Raw genomic sequence first — 15,951 nt, 5'->3', positions numbered from 1 at the left:
GCAGCCTGCTAAGTATTTTTTTTTTGTGTGAAGACACGTTAAGAGAATGAATATGATTTGTGGACTGAAGAATATGATTTGTATTGTGTGTGTGTGTGTGTGTGTGTGTGTGTGACCCAACAAATGCGGTCAAAACTTTTAGGCATTTCCTCTGCAAACACATTAGCACATTGCTAATGTTAGTGCAAAATGCTAATTGTTGACATTTTCGCTCCTGTTTCTGCTAATTTGCTGTCAGAGTTAGCTGTTGAGATATGTAGGAGTTTGTGAGAAATGTCAAGAGATTCTTGTTTATTTTGCTCTTCAACCTTTTCTAAGCAAAGAGATATGTGACTTTTTAGCAATGACCGTCGATAGGTGCGACATTTCTAAACAGCTGGCTGATGCACTATTTTTTTGCTAAAACAGAAACCAAAATTGAAGTTTTAATTTGAAAACAAGAACCAATAATAACATTTTGGTAATTAAATTTAGAGTGCTGTTTGTTATATATGCTATTATTATATTATATATGATATATTGAAACAAAGTCCTTCAGCAAATTTTACATATTGCTACTCTAGCATCATTTTTGGTCACAGTGAAGTGCGTCCACACTGCTGACTTGTCGGCTGCATCCGAAAGCTAAACAATGCTGCCTTCGGAGGATGCATTCCAAGATAGGAAGGCATCAAGGCACTTCCGAATCCAATAGCTGCGTCTCATTTCAGAGGCTGCGTCCTCCGGAGGTCGCATTTGAAGGCTGTATACGTCATCAAGGATGTCTTATTTAAGAAAAGATTGGTTATTCCTCATGAGGTGTAAAATACTGTATTTTCTTTCTTACTTTGCAATCCAATGGTTATTTTTCTTAAATGATGTATGCAGCCTTCAAGTGCGACCTCCAGAGGATGCAGCCTTCGAAATGAGACGCCGCTATTAGCTTCACTTCCTGTCGATTTTTGAAGGCAGCATAAATGTATCCTTCGCTGCCTATGATATCCCACAATCCTGTGTGTTCCCTTCTGTGACGGTTGGGTTAAAAATATAAAAATGGCGTCTGAAAGTTGTGGTTGGTGGATAGTTTGTGTAAATGTAAACTTTTTCCACTTTTGATGTTATTTCTAGCGAGAAATTACCATTATAGTAATTATATATTTGCTTGGTTGTCACCAAAGCTTGCTCTGTTTTGTTGTAGATCATTAAACCGTTAAGGGTGCCTTAGAAGTCTGTAATCTGCTTCATGAGTTGCCTTCATGCGCAAACGCCACCTCAGAAATCATTGCCTGATAAGGCTGTGAGGCAACAAGTCAGCAACCTAAGCTTTCGGATGCAGCCGTTGTAGCTTATCCGTGTTGGGCGCACAAAATAACACCGTTTACTGGATTAAGTGCTAATTTCACCGTTTCAGGCAATGATTTTGGCCCTTCAAAACTATCACTAATCTTGCTATATACACACTTGTTTTCTGGTCTATGTGCAAGAGATATGCTGTTTAGCATTCGTAGCATAAAGCCAAAAACATTAAATTTGAGAAATGTGCTACTTTGAGTTGACGAAATATGCCAGCCAAAAATGTACGCATGTAAGTTAAATTGCTTGATGACTGTTAAAGTTAACTGCAGTGACGTAACGTCTGGGGCACGCACTAAAAGCTCTAGCTTTTGTCTTTAATGCACTTCTGACTGCTAACTGCAGGATAGCTGCCCAGCTAATTCAGTTACTTCAATGGGCAGCTTGCCTGCATGGCTCCCCAGCCAGCAAAATCGAACATTGTGGGTTTTTCCACATTGCCATTTGCTTATAATGACAAACCACACTCTACTCCTGCGTTTTTGAAAGCCGCTTTTGTCCCACACTGCTTTGGGAACATGCTTTTGAGATTAAAAAAGACATTTTATATCTCCAGAACTAAAATGTTTGTTGTTACTGGAGAAAAGGAGTAATTAATAGCATAAATGCTTTAATTTATGCACATATATTACAGTCTTGGAGCTTGGAGTGCCTGGAATTTTTAAAATCGAATCCGTGTTTGTTGTGTGGATTTGGATCCATAAAGGATCCAATAGCCATTTTTATTGGCAGTGTTGCAAGTCTTGATCCCAGAACAGCAGTAAAGGATAACTTTATGGACGTCTTTGTGGGATGAGTCTGTTTCTGGCTAGGTACACTAGGGTGCCGTTTGTGTACACAAGCACCAGCTGTCCTGCTCAGTGTTTGAGGTTTTTCCCAGCAGCTTTCTGATGGGTTTTGATGTTCTGCCTGCCAGTTTTGTCTCTCACAGTTATAAACATCAGCTGATTTCTTGTTAAGAAACATCAAATGAAGCAGATCTTTCATTGTAGCTTTGGTGGAGGCCTTATTTGAGGACAATGGGAAAATTTTTAGTGCCAAGACTCTGGGCATTTGACATGATGTTCAATCTTTCTTTCATTTGAAATATGCTTTATGGCCATTTAATGATGTTGATTATTGTAATTTATCCCTGTTGAGTTTATTTGGGTAATAATATTTGTTATGGTATTCTGTTCCTTTGATGCCCACACATGCACATCACTCAACTTGCTCTCTTTGCTTATAGGAGGTGACAAAGTGATAGATGTCATCGATGTGGCCAGGCAAGCGGACAGCAAGATGAAACTGAGTGCTTTTGTGAAGTATTACTACAGCCCTCAGCGGCCGAAAGTCCTGAACGTCATCAGTCTGGAGTTCTCAGACACCCAGTTAGTATTGTTTGAAAGCGACTAATTTGCATTGCTGACAGTGAACAACACAAAGGTGCCTTTTCTGACTGCAGAGAAAATGTACACTTTGATGACAACTTAAATGTGTTCCGCTCAGGATGTCAGAGCTGGTGGTGGTCCCTGATATCGCTCAGAAGATGTCTTGGGTGGAGAATTACTGGCCTGATGACTCTTACTTTCCCAAGCCGTTTGTGCAGAAGTACTGTTTAATGGGTGTGAAGGACAGCTATACCGACTTCCATATTGATTTTGGGGGCACCTCTGTGTGGTACCATGTCTTGTGGGTAAGTTTGCATCACAAACATTTGATTTCTCTATTCATTAGAGATTCCTGAGAAAAAAAGAAAAAAAAAATGTATCATGGTTTCCACAAAAGAAATGTTTTTGGAACAGTAAATCAGCACATTAGAATGATCATGTGACACTGTGATGTTTTGTTGAAAATTCAGCTTTGCATCACAGGAATAAATTAAATTGTAAAAATGTCACAATATAAATGTTTTACTGTATTTTTGATCAAATAAATGCAGCCTTGGTGAGCATAAGAGACATTAAAAAACAAAAAATCTTAATGACCACAAACTTTTTAACGATTTTTCAAAAACAAATTTGCTGAATTATGTAAAACTAAAATGAGGGAGGATCAATGACTTATTAAATACCTTACCTGCAGGGGGAGAAGATTTTTTACTTGATAAAGCCGACCCCGGCCAACCTTGCACTATATGAGGAGTGGAGCTCGTCCCCAAACCAGAGCGAAGTGTTCTTTGGGGAGAAAGTGGACAAGTGCTACAAGTGTGTCGTGCGGCAGGGAACAACACTTCTGATTCCAACAGGTTAGCATCTTTTTATTTTTGGGCACATCAGTGTATTTTATTTTATTTTATTATTTTATTTATTTCATTTTATTTATTATTCTATTTTATTTTATTTTATGTTTTATTTTATTTATTCTTTTTTTTATTTATTTATTTTTTTTATTATTTTTTTATTTTATTTTATTTTATTTTATTGATGCGATTCAAATAAAATTGAATGAAATTAAATCGCTTTTTTTCTTCTTGGTTCCAAAATAAATTATATTATACTATAATAACTTTGAGGTGTATTTATTTATTTATTTATTTTTTCTCATTTATTTATCCTAATTATCCTAAGGTACTTCAAGATGAGGAGTTGAATTGTATAATACATTTTTTTTTTAGTTAAAAGTGAAATGTAATTTTTCTTGGTTAAATTCTTTGTGTGGGATATTTATGCAGAGAAAAATGTTGGCAGTAGATTAAAGTCTCCATGACACAAAATGACCATTCTTTTTTTATGGAATATTGCAGTATTTATTATAAATGATTTATCTGTGCACATCGTTTTTTTAAAAATTCATGTGCCTTCGTAATCTTTAATCAAAATAATAACTTCCCCCTCCATCTTAAAACGACATCTCTTTCCATCTCTAATGATGCGTTTACTGTCGCGAGGGCGGGACAACCTGTCACTTACATGAGATCTCAGCAATAGCAAACCACAACCATCCAATCGGTTCCCGATGGACAAAAAGTCCTGCAATACTTTATTTTTTTCTCATTCCTGAAGCCATTTCACCCAGATATGTCACAATGCTGACTTTAAGCCAACCAGGGCAGCAACAGGCCCAACCAATGGCGGGAATTTGAGGTTGGGCTACTGTTCAAGTGAAAACCTGTTTTTAAAAACAGTCATTATTTTACTTTCTGGTAGTGCAAAAACTACTCCCTTCACATTAAACAAGAAAAATGAAGTATTATGTTTGTCTGAGGGTTTTTTTACGGACACACGGATGTTGGAGCAAGAGGAACCGTAGAGGAACTGGTATTCCACTTACTGTGGAGCAGCTGTTTTTTAATGGTGGTTTCACAGGAAGGCCAGACCTGATTTGTGTTTTTCGTTTCAGTTTCAGACGTTGCAGGAATGAGCAGTCATTCTTACCACCCAGAAAGCTACATGAATCTTAGCAACATTTTATCCAGTATAATGTTCATTAGTGAAACTCCAAAGCCTTTTTTGAGTTACAATACTTGCACAAACATCCAATAGTGTATTGTCATCATGACTTCATATATGAAGTCATATAATAGGGTATATATGGGTGGCGTCATAAATCTCAACATTTTATGAAACCTCACACTCAAAATGAGCAGGTCAGGATACATGGTCTTAAATGAATCTGGTTCCCAGCTGTGTCGATGGCACTAGCAGACCGGTTTAAACCTTCACATCCCCCTGCTGTGAGACAGACTTCAAAAGTCCTTCAAAAGCTACAATATGAAAGTTGCTCATTGTCGAGGCTCTGCCTCTGAATCTGATGTATATTTATGCTTTCCCACACTTCGCATGTGGCCTATATGTTGAAGCGTAGACAGGAAGTCGTGGATGTAGTTGACAGACTGGTTGTTTGGTGGGCTCTGCAGTCTGCAGTGGTTTTGAAACACTCTGGGGGTTTGATTCCCCTCAGCAGATCTCAGTTAGCCGTATAATCATGGCCCACCCAGCAAACGTATGTGAACTTTTGCTCGCCATTTGAAGTCCTGTGAATTTACACTGTTTGTTGTAGGAGCATGTTTGTAAAGTTTAAAGGTGTTGAAGTTACATTTCTATGAACTCGAGGTCTGAATTGTCTAAAACCTTTCAGTGGATTTTGTGAAATTGGTCTCTCGGTCCAGCTTTGCCGTACACCGGATATGAATGGCTCACTGTTGGCTTGAAGGGGACAGCTGCAGTTCAGACCAGATGTCTGAATGTGTTTGCATCTGTCGGTCAGCTGTTGACACACTCTTGACCTCTCTTGCAGGATGGATCCATGCGGTTCTCACCTCTCAGGATTGCATGGCTTTCGGCGGTAACTTCCTCCACAACCTCAACATAGGCATGCAGCTCAGGTGAGTGAGAGCTTTCAGTCTTCAGAAATCAGAATTGGAGTGCTGTGGCTTCTGTCTTGATGGTGTCTCCTAAAAGTTGACCAAAACATTTTGCAGATATACATTGTTTCCTCTTTCAGACACATTAGCTAAATATACAGGGCATATACATAATTTTCTTCAATAAAATTCTGTCTAGAAAGAAAATGTCCCCAACAGCACAGTAGTAATATTATTATTATTATTATTATTATTATTATTATAATAACACAACAAAGCAAAATGAATGTGGAAAAAATGTTATTAAAATAATAAAATATAAATATTATTATTATTATTATTATTATTAACAAAATATATTATATACTGTTGACAGACACACACTGGCCAACCTATTGTTTATAACTAAATAAACTGCAACAATAATAATAATAATAATAATAATTATTATTATTATTATTATTATTATAAATAATAAATATATAATAAAATAAAACAGTAACAAGAGCTAAAATAAATGTAAAAAAAAAAAAAAGTAGATTATTATTATTATTATTATTATTATTACACATTCTAATTATCCCAATATAGCCAACCTAGGAAACCTAAGCAGTGGAAAAATTGTCTCGAGAACCATTTTTTCTGTCTAATATTTTTGCGTATCAGCATATTGGTTTCTGAGTTGTTGGGTATGTGTTGTGGCTCAAGTGGAACTACTTATGTCCTCATATTAGGTGCTATGAGATGGAGCGCCGTCTGAAGACTCCAGACCTCTTTAAATTTCCTTATTTTGAAGCCATTTGCTGGTATGTAGCCAAGAATCTGCTGGAGACTCTCAAAGGTACGTCATCTTAAATCACTCAGCATGTCAATACAGGGCACTTAATTCATTGGCCAGCTGCCACTCCGTTCCCTGATGTCCCTCCTAATCGGCTGTTTATTGTCTGTCTTCAGAATCACGAGAAGATAACTGCCTGCCTCCAGAATACCTGATCAAGGGAGTGAAAGCTTTGATAACTGCACTGAGGAACTGGCTAAAGAGAGAGGTGAAGGAAATTGTCTTACCACACCAGAAACGGCATTTGTCAGATCATCTGAATTCACAATTTTAGCTATATTTAAACTACACTTGGTTCGATTGCTCCAAAGGTGCTAGTGTGAAAGCACCCTTAAAACAACTTAACTCTAAAACCACCTGCAATCATCCCATTGTACATTGTAATCCCTGATGGAACAATGAGGGCAAGGGGCATCCCAAAAGGGTCGATATCTGGTGTCAGTGCTATTGGGTAGGAACCTGAGGTTTGTTCTGTGGCACAAACCCCTTATTGTCTACCATGTGTGCTCATCTTGCCCAGGTCACAGAGCCAGCCAGCGAGGTCCCCGACCATATCAGACCCAACCATCTCATTAAAATGCTCACCAAGGAAATCCAGTACCTTGAGGTAAGCCAGGCTGCTTGAAACCATGGCCATACACAGGGTTTTAGAAATATAAAGGTCTGAAAACTGAGCTGGTTTGGGGGGGATTTTGATTCCCCTAATTTACATATGTGCATTTTAAGACTCCTGGAGGGCAAAAATTAGATAACAATAGTTTTAAAACTATGTCAGTCTTTTTCATTCTTGTCTGTGGCAGTGGAAATTCATTCATTCTTAATCTAATGCCTAAGCTGAAAACGGTATGCATTCCTGTTATTGTCGGCCGTTTAAAAGATTAGTTAACTTCAGAATTAAAATTTCCTGATAATTTACTCACCCCCATGCCATCCAAGATGTTTGTCTTCTTTCTTTAGTCGAAAAGAAATTAAGGTTTTTGAGGAAAACATTCCAGGATTTTTCTCCATATAGTGGACTTCAACGGCTACCAACGGGTTGAAGGTCCAAATTGCAGTTTCAGTACAGCTTCAAAGGGCTGTACATGATCCCAGCTGAGGACTTATCTAGTGAAGCGATCGGCCATTTTCTAAAAAAAATAAAAAATGTATACTTTCTAACCACAAATGCTCATCTTGCATTAGCTCTGCGATGTGCCACGCATTATGTAATCAGGTTGGAAAGGTCACGCGTGACGTAGGCGGAAGTACCAAGCAAGTGTTTACAAAGCAATCGTGTAAAGACTAATTCAAACAGCCTTTACAAAAAAAAAATAAAACAACGATGTCGGATGATTTTTAACCCTAATACGAGTTTTTCGCCCTATTACGGTACTTCCGCCTACATCACGCGTGACCTTTCCAACATGATTATGTAATGTGTGGTGCATCGCAGAGCTAGTGCAAGACGAGCATTTGTGGTTAAAAAGTACATACTTTTTTTTTTTTTTTTTTTTTTTTTTTTTAGAAAATCGTTTCGTTAGATAAGACCCTTATTCCTCGGCTGGGATCGTGTAGAGCCCTTTGAGCTGCATTGAAACTGCAATTTGACTGAAGAAATTGTCTTCTTACGAATCAGTTTGTGCTGTCTAGTGTTGTTCAGTTGGCGTTGAGATTCTTTGAGTTGTTTGAACTTAAATTGTTGTATTTAAACTCATAATGCTGTTTTGAACACCCAAGGAGTACCAGAATGGGAATTGTGGAAGCAAGCCAATGAAATTTCAAGGAAGCTCTGCGTGTCCTTCCACGAGGTCAGCACACGAGAGAGGGTCTCACGCTCGCAGGAATGCCAGACGTCTTCGTGACCACCACCACCACCATCATCATCATCATCACCACCATCATTCTCACGGCCCTAAGGTTCCTTCCAACCTTGACATTTTCGAACAGCACACACAAGAAGTCTTAAAAAGACTTGAGATGGGTCCTTATGAGGAGGTAATTGGGATTTACGAACACCGTAAACACCATTCAGGCTAATCTATAGGGAATAATTTTCCTGAACAATTGTCTTTCAGGATGCCTCCTTTAACCTGAAGGTCAATGGCAAGTTCAACAAGGTCTCCACGGCCTCAGCTGCAATGGCAGAACGGAGTTTGGACACTGACCTCCGTCTGGTGCTGTGCAATGGACGAATAGTCAGGTAAACCACATTAACCTATGACGATTATCACACATTAGTCAGTAGCTGCAATAATTGTAGCATAATAATCCCTACATTATCGAATACAAGTGACTCATTCTGGCCTTCATGATAGTGTTAAATTTAGAAGGATTATGTAAGGTAATAGTCATTTTAGCACTCTACTTGCAGTTGCAATGTTTTTGTTTGTCCTATTTTGGTCATAAAATATTGGGAACACATTCAAGTCCTTTTTTCCTCTCTCCGATTGTCCACACAGAGATAACAGGCAGCATGTTGGCGAAAAAAGACCAAGGATAAAGGAAGAGGAGGGCTTCAGAGATGTGAAAAGGGATTCACTCAAGATTAAACTAGTACCTAAAGAGGAGGAACAGGAAGTGTATATTCATATGAAAGAGGAGGATAAGCATCATCGTGTAGCCAGTGAAGTGAAGTCCTTTACAGGTAACCTCAAAAGTCTCGAATTCAACATTACAGTTTTATTCATGGATAATAAACCATTCTTTCTTTTTTTTTTTTTTTTTTTAAATGAAAATGTTTTCAAAATTTGTATTATTCATTCTCTCAGCTAGTGCATGAAATCTCAATGAAATTTTTGTCCCTGCCAGTAATAAGGAGCTATTTCTTCCACAGATCTTAGTAAACAAGAGAGTCTCAGGAACAGAGAATCAGTACATTCAGATATCTCCTCAGACTCAGAATCAGAAGCGGAGTTCACCACACGGGTATGTAGCCATTTCCCTTCGTGCACAGGAAGAGCATTGAGTCCTAGTTTAGGTGTAATCTACTCCTCTTATCCATGCAGAAAAAGAACTGCTCTGAGGAGGAATCTGAAAGCTCTTCAGAGGAAGAGGAGGATGAGAAGATTAGGAGGAGTGACGACAACCAAAAAGAGGCCAAAAGTTGCTCCGGCTACATGATGGATACACATGAGTCCAGGCAAAGACTTGACCGTTTTGAAAAATGTCTTAAAAGGTGAGAGCTGATAGGGATTTTAGATGCCTGACATTGTGACATGACAACAAAATGCTGGGAAAGATTTTAGGGTTTTGCGTGTGTAAAACTAGATCTCAAATCACATTTGCAGTGAATCTGCTACCTCGCCAAGCACAGAAGAGGATGCTATCCAGGGAATGCTGTCTATGGCAGGCCTGTTGTATTCTCACCAGTCAGAAGATCCCAGCAGTTCACAGGAATCCTGGTGGTCCCGAACCAACCATCCCTCCCCTGACTACAGTAAGAGTTCATGAAAGTTTTTTAGCACTAAAAACTATAAGGTATTGTTATTTTGATTAATATTGCATGTGTTCTTTTTCTCAGGTAAAAAGGAGATTGCATCAGGAGAGGAGAACCAGGATTCAGACAGCAATTCTTCACAGGTAACCGCTCAATGAGTTTTATTACGCATTTGCATACACCTGTAAACTGTAATCTGGCATACTGTATAGAGTGTATCAGTTGTGTTTCGGAAGTAAAAACTCCATTTTCTCCATAGGGAAATTGATTTTTAGTGATAATTTACAAACCTTTAAAGACCGACCTATTGTGAGCTCTGGGGTTGTTAATTGATGGCATATGCCTTTGTTGAAGCTATCTGTTCACATCTTTTCAACTTATTTTTTAAAATGATCGTCTTTAAAGCGGAATTCATGGTGAAAACTACATTAACCATGATGCTGTAAAAAATTCCACCAATCAGAGTTGCGGTAATCAACTCTCTATATATTTTGCAGTAAACTTACAATAGTGTTTCTATAGGTATAATCAACAATATTAAAGCTGTAGTCCACTTTTTTTTTTGGTCAAAAATTATCCAAAATCAATTTTTGAGCAACTACATAACCAGCCAGTGTTCAAAACTATCTACTTACCTTAGCCCGATTCACAACTGTAAGCTTGTAGTAATGTTTTCTAATTCAAGTGGTACTGGTAGGTTTCCGTGGGAAATTCGAGCATGCAGCCGTTCGTCTTTGCGTCATTACGTCACGCCTGTTTACATAAAGAACGAGTCCTAGCTAGTAGGCTATATCGCATGTGAGGATGCTGCAGGTGACAAATCATTTATAGCCTTTTCTCACAGCAAATTTTGATGGCGGATTGTATGCTATGACAAATTAACGTTAGAGATTAGACTGTACAGAAACTGAAATCTACAGGTAACGCTAATACACGCTAAATACACAGTCACGCAGTGCTGATGTTGTTAACATTAACAATCTGAGAACAAAGTATAACAATAATAATAATAATTTGCACGGTTTGACGTGATCCGAGCTAAGTGATCTTTAGATTTAATCACCATTGGCAGCGCGATTTATTGTAATCCTTTTTTTTTCTCAGTTGGTCAGAACAAAGGTAGCAGATTTGTTACTTACTTGTTCAGATGACATTTTCCAGTGAAATTATTATTTTGGTCATACTTCCAAGACTACAAGCTGTGATTCCAAAGTACAGTATCCACCGGTGCAGTGACTGACAGCCACACATTCTCCTCAAACATTAGATTCATTCATGCTAGGGAGCCGTGCCGATGCACAACCCACGTAAAGATGGTAATTCTGCAAATAACTGCAATTGCAGGTTTCAAACAGAGATGGTGACAAATAGGCAAAACTTACATACTGCAGCATTAAATTGATAGTTTTAAATTTCACCACAGTCATTCGCAGAGCGTCATGGGATTGAAGTTCTTTCCCTCACTAAAGCCGTTAGTTACAGTCTTGTACCTTTTGTCATTTTGTCCAGTTTTCAAATATTTTTTTGTACCCTTCAGGAGGGTTTTCGAGAGTGTGAGCTTTCAGAAGGAGGATATAACGCCAAACTCAAGCATAGGATACAGGAACACAAGAACTTCATGGACAGCCAGGGCAGTGGCAGCAACAGCAGCAGTGAGGCGTGGAGCAGTCGTGCACACTCCCCAGCCCACGGGGAAAGCCCTACATTGGGCTACCAATACTGTGAGACATCCTTGTCGCCACCCCTGCACCCATCCAAGAGGCCTGCCTCAAATCCACCACCAATCAGCAATCAGGCCACCAAAGGTACGCCATTACTATTTTCTCTGCATATTAAACATTTTAAAGGTGCAATGTGTAAATTTTAGCGGCATCTAGCAGGTTGCGAATTGCAATATAGAGAAGCTACGGTGGCCAACACAGGACATATGTCATTGTCTGAGACCGCAGAGAGTAGCTAGTCAATCAAACGTGCTCTGTAGAGCAGTTTGTCCATTTAGGGCTACTGTAGAAACATGCCGGTGCAAAATGGTGACTTAGCATGTAAGGGGACTCGTAGTGTATATAGATAGAAATGGCTCATTCTAAGGTTATAAAAACATAACGGTTCATTATGTAACGTCTTTATACACCACTAAAAACATAGTTATGTATATTATATTGCATTTCTGTCAATAGATCCTCTGAAAATTTACACATTGCACCTTTAACACAAAAACCGTACATTTCACCATTTAAGATATTAGTAAATCTTTTTACTTCAGGATTTGTATGTGTGCATTTAGTTAGTTATGTATCTTTTTTATTTATTTAGTTATGTATGTATTTATTTAGTTAGTTATCTATCGATTTATTTATTTATTTATTTATTATGTATATTTTATTTTATTATTTATTTTAGTATGTATTTATTTATTTATTTATTTTGTATTTGCTTTTGTTTTATTATTTATTTTGGGTTTTTTTATTTATATATGTTTTCGTTTATATTGTTTTGTTTTATTTTTATTTATTTGGTTTTTATTTATTTAAACAAAATAAAAAAAATTTTTTTATTTATTTAATCTTTTAATTTTTTTATTTGTCTTTCTCTTTCTTATAGGTAAACGTCCTAAGAAAGGCATGGCTACAGCTAAGCAGCGACTGGGCAAGATTCTCAAATTGAGCAGACACAAACCCTTCTTTGTGTAGTTGGAGCGATGGCAGATTTTGGATGCTAAGTGTGCATGTTAAAGGTGACAGGGTATAAAGTGTGTTTGGTTCAACACATTTGGTCATAAGCATGGTATTGGGCTACCAATCAGTCCGAAGCTTCGGAATGATCTGAAAAAGCGCTTCGCCCAACATGTTTTTTGCTAATATGTGCATCCAAAGGATCAAGGTGACTGATAGGAAATAAGACTGAAAACATCACTTTTTAAAGCTTTTGGTTCTCAACGATTGCATCAAAATCAGGTTTTCGAAGCTGAAAGCAAAGAATAGCATACTGCCAGGCTGCTTCCCACAACTTGCGCATCACTTCAACGATGTACGTCTTAAACAAGGCAGGCAATTGAGTGATGAACTGATTTTGTAAAGGTGCTTGACTTTTTGTCTTCTCATTTTGTGATTACAACTGACGTTTCCTAGCAAATTACTACAGTGAAGAAAATTTGCATTACTGCCTCAAGACAAAATTCACCAAGGCTGACCACTTGAACTACCTGTCAATCAAAAATGTTCTCACATTTTAAGGATAAATTAAAGAAAAAATGTATTTTTGTCAGCATTTGTATTCATATTGGCATATTTTATATTGCAAGCTAAGTAGCGTGGGGTAGTTTAGCTATATTTGGTCCTGTGTTGCCACCTAGTGGGCATCCAGAGACTGACCTTTAAAAGATGTTTGAGCGTATCATTTCAAATGGGGTGCGTCAGAACACATTTTCCCTTAATTTATTCCTTTTTTATGTTGGTGCTTGATTTTTTTTATTATTATTATTATTATTATGATTTCTATACTGTTATTAAATGACGTATTTATTACTGATGAAAGAGAACATTGAGCATTTAGGGAGGTTTGCTGTTCTTTAAGGTCTTAATATGCATCTGTTTAGATATTTGTGGCTGTAAATTTGTTCACAGGCTCAGTCATTTTTCAAAATTTCATCTGTATTTGTATTGCATTGTGGGTAAGAACAAAATGTGTTGTGTAATAAGAAGCCAATATTTAATCAAAGAACCTGCCCTTTAAAGTCTTTAATTTTTACCTCAAGATGTCTTTTTCACAACGTTTGGAAAAAAAGATTTGAATCCGTACTGAACCAGTAATGTCACCTCCTGTTATTTGGCTGGTTTTTACTGTTATTCTAAAGATCTGGTTTCAGAAACGTGTTGTTGTTTTCGTAAGTATAAAGTTCAGCTGCCTCATCAATTTCTAAAGCATTAAAACACTGTTTGAACTGGTGCTGTGTATAGTAAGAAAACGAGACGTTTAAGATGGCCATGGAGCGTGGGAGAATGTTTACCTTTTTTATGTTGAAATGTATTTGGCTACACGTCTTTTTACAAAGAAACAAAAAGAGTATTTATTTTTGTAAAATAAGTCTTAACAGAGAGAATTTTTTTGCAATTGTACCAACAACGTGTATCGAAATATGGCGTTTTGTAAGATATGTGTGTGATTTTGAGGTAGTTTACTCTGGTTTTGTGTGAAAGACCTCAGGTAATTGTTCACGCTCAAGGTTTTGGATTCCCTTTGATGAATGCCAAATAAGTGTAATCAAAAAAGTCAGGTCTTGCTTTCAATTGTGGTTTCCCAACAGCAAAAAGAGCTGTTTTATCTAATCTTGTATGAAAATTTCTTGACCAGTATCCCCGTGAAAGAAAATATCCTCTTTTTGTATTCCCATTCCCATTTACAGCAACTTCAACATAATCTACAAAGCTCTTCAGGCAATAACGCACATTCCATAAGCTTCCAGGAACTTTTATGACGGATTTCATTGACTCGCTGAGGTACAAGTGCAGCAGCTCAGGGCTCACATATGGACTGTTTTTCTGACGAACAGCTTTGATACTAATTTTTCTAAGGGCTTCAGTCAACCCAAAGGTGGACAGAATTTCACAGGTGATTACAACCAGCACAGTATTGCTACTGTATGTCATCTTCCAAGGTTTTTATGATGGTTTATTGTGGACTACGATACTCAAGCATTGTGTTTTGATCCATTTCGAAGATACCATTAATGTAGCACCTGTTGTTTTTCCCCTTGATAAGATACTAGTTTATGGTGCTACTTGTCTGACCAGGATTTTTCGCTGAAGTGTACATGTATTTCAGTCAAAACTTTGATTGAGATGTTTTGTTTTGTTTTTTGGGGGGATTGGAGGAGCTTCTGTGTCTATCAAAAATGCCGCACTGCACTAACCATGTCCTGCATTAGCTATGTTACACTACACTGTTTGAGTTTTTTGTTTTTATATTGTTACTGTTTTCTTAAACACAATGATTATCTAAATGTGCTTGATAAAAGTCAAAAACATTGCTGGCCTGCAGGCAGGGTTTGTACCATGCAGTTCTTGTACAGTATTTATTTGGCATTCTCGGTTGTTTTCCATTTTCTGGTCGTGCAATCAATTACTTGTTTGTTTTATGGTGTGTCCTTTCTCATTTTCAATGCATTCAACTGTTTGAGAAATTTTATATGGTTGTATAATTTTGTTGGATATTTTGTGACACTGTAATCCACAGCTAAGGCTCTTGAAATTGGGATTTTCAGTTGTACAATGTGGCCTGTACAAAATAAAATTTTTACGAGTGAATATGATGTTTCTGGGTGTTTTGTTAACAAAAACTCAATATTGATTGCATTATTTTGGCCCTTAAAAAAGAAAATAACTGATTAGAACTGTAAAGTTTTCTTTTATAATGTTTTTTTTTTATTATTATTTTTAATAACACATTTTTATAATTTAATTTTTGTATTTAAATAAAAAAATTAATTTTTATATATAAAAATTTAATTTATATAAATATTTAAATTGTGTGTGTGTGTATGTATATGTGTGTATATATATATATATATATATATATATTTAATTGTGAATGTGTATTATAAATAAAATATATCATATATCTTTATGAATATGTTCATATATATATATATAATCTTATAATTTATTATATATATTATAAATAAATATATATATATATACACACATTTGCACATTATATTTATATATATATATATATATGAATGTATATTATATATAATATTTTATGTATAATATATATAATAAATTAAATATATATAATTATATATATATTTATTAAATATAAATTTATATTATATATAATTATATATTTATTTATATATGAGATTTTTTTCAGCTGAGCATAACTAAACATTACTTATATTACAAATGTTCATTACTTTTCTAACACCTTTTTTGTGATCATTTTATTTACATTTTAAAATAAATGTTGTTGTATGTAAGCAAAGTAATTCTGGAATTTTTTTTTTTTTTTTTTTTTTTTTACTACATTCTTGCAAAAACCCATCAGAGATCCAATTTAATCGTAATTGGCAATCCATTCACA

General features: G+C 36.4%; 1 protein-coding gene across 1 annotated transcript in view; it reads left to right on the top strand.

Annotated features, from left to right (window-relative positions):
- Positions 1 to 15,173, top strand: part of kdm7ab (lysine (K)-specific demethylase 7Ab) — a 28,883-nt gene extending 13,710 nt beyond the window's left edge. Inside the window, exons 5-20 of the mRNA XM_051884295.1 lie at positions 2,561 to 2,702; positions 2,821 to 3,007; positions 3,397 to 3,559; positions 5,551 to 5,638; positions 6,352 to 6,458; positions 6,572 to 6,663; positions 6,976 to 7,062; positions 8,172 to 8,429; positions 8,510 to 8,634; positions 8,894 to 9,078; positions 9,268 to 9,359; positions 9,440 to 9,609; positions 9,722 to 9,870; positions 9,955 to 10,013; positions 11,408 to 11,675; positions 12,472 to 15,173. Coding sequence (XP_051740255.1) covers positions 2,561 to 2,702; positions 2,821 to 3,007; positions 3,397 to 3,559; positions 5,551 to 5,638; positions 6,352 to 6,458; positions 6,572 to 6,663; positions 6,976 to 7,062; positions 8,172 to 8,429; positions 8,510 to 8,634; positions 8,894 to 9,078; positions 9,268 to 9,359; positions 9,440 to 9,609; positions 9,722 to 9,870; positions 9,955 to 10,013; positions 11,408 to 11,675; positions 12,472 to 12,560 — 2,261 coding nt within the window. The 3' untranslated portion in view covers positions 12,561 to 15,173. The remainder of the gene's footprint in view (positions 1 to 2,560; positions 2,703 to 2,820; positions 3,008 to 3,396; positions 3,560 to 5,550; positions 5,639 to 6,351; positions 6,459 to 6,571; positions 6,664 to 6,975; positions 7,063 to 8,171; positions 8,430 to 8,509; positions 8,635 to 8,893; positions 9,079 to 9,267; positions 9,360 to 9,439; positions 9,610 to 9,721; positions 9,871 to 9,954; positions 10,014 to 11,407; positions 11,676 to 12,471) is intronic.
- Positions 15,174 to 15,951: the final 778 nt, after the last annotated feature.

The sequence above is a fragment of the Ctenopharyngodon idella genome, chromosome 24 (genome assembly GCF_019924925.1).
Source record: "Ctenopharyngodon idella isolate HZGC_01 chromosome 24, HZGC01, whole genome shotgun sequence".
NCBI lineage: Eukaryota > Metazoa > Chordata > Actinopteri > Cypriniformes > Xenocyprididae > Ctenopharyngodon > Ctenopharyngodon idella.
Note: the sequence above shows the minus strand (reverse complement) of the source record. Positions and strands in the feature narration are given on the sequence as shown.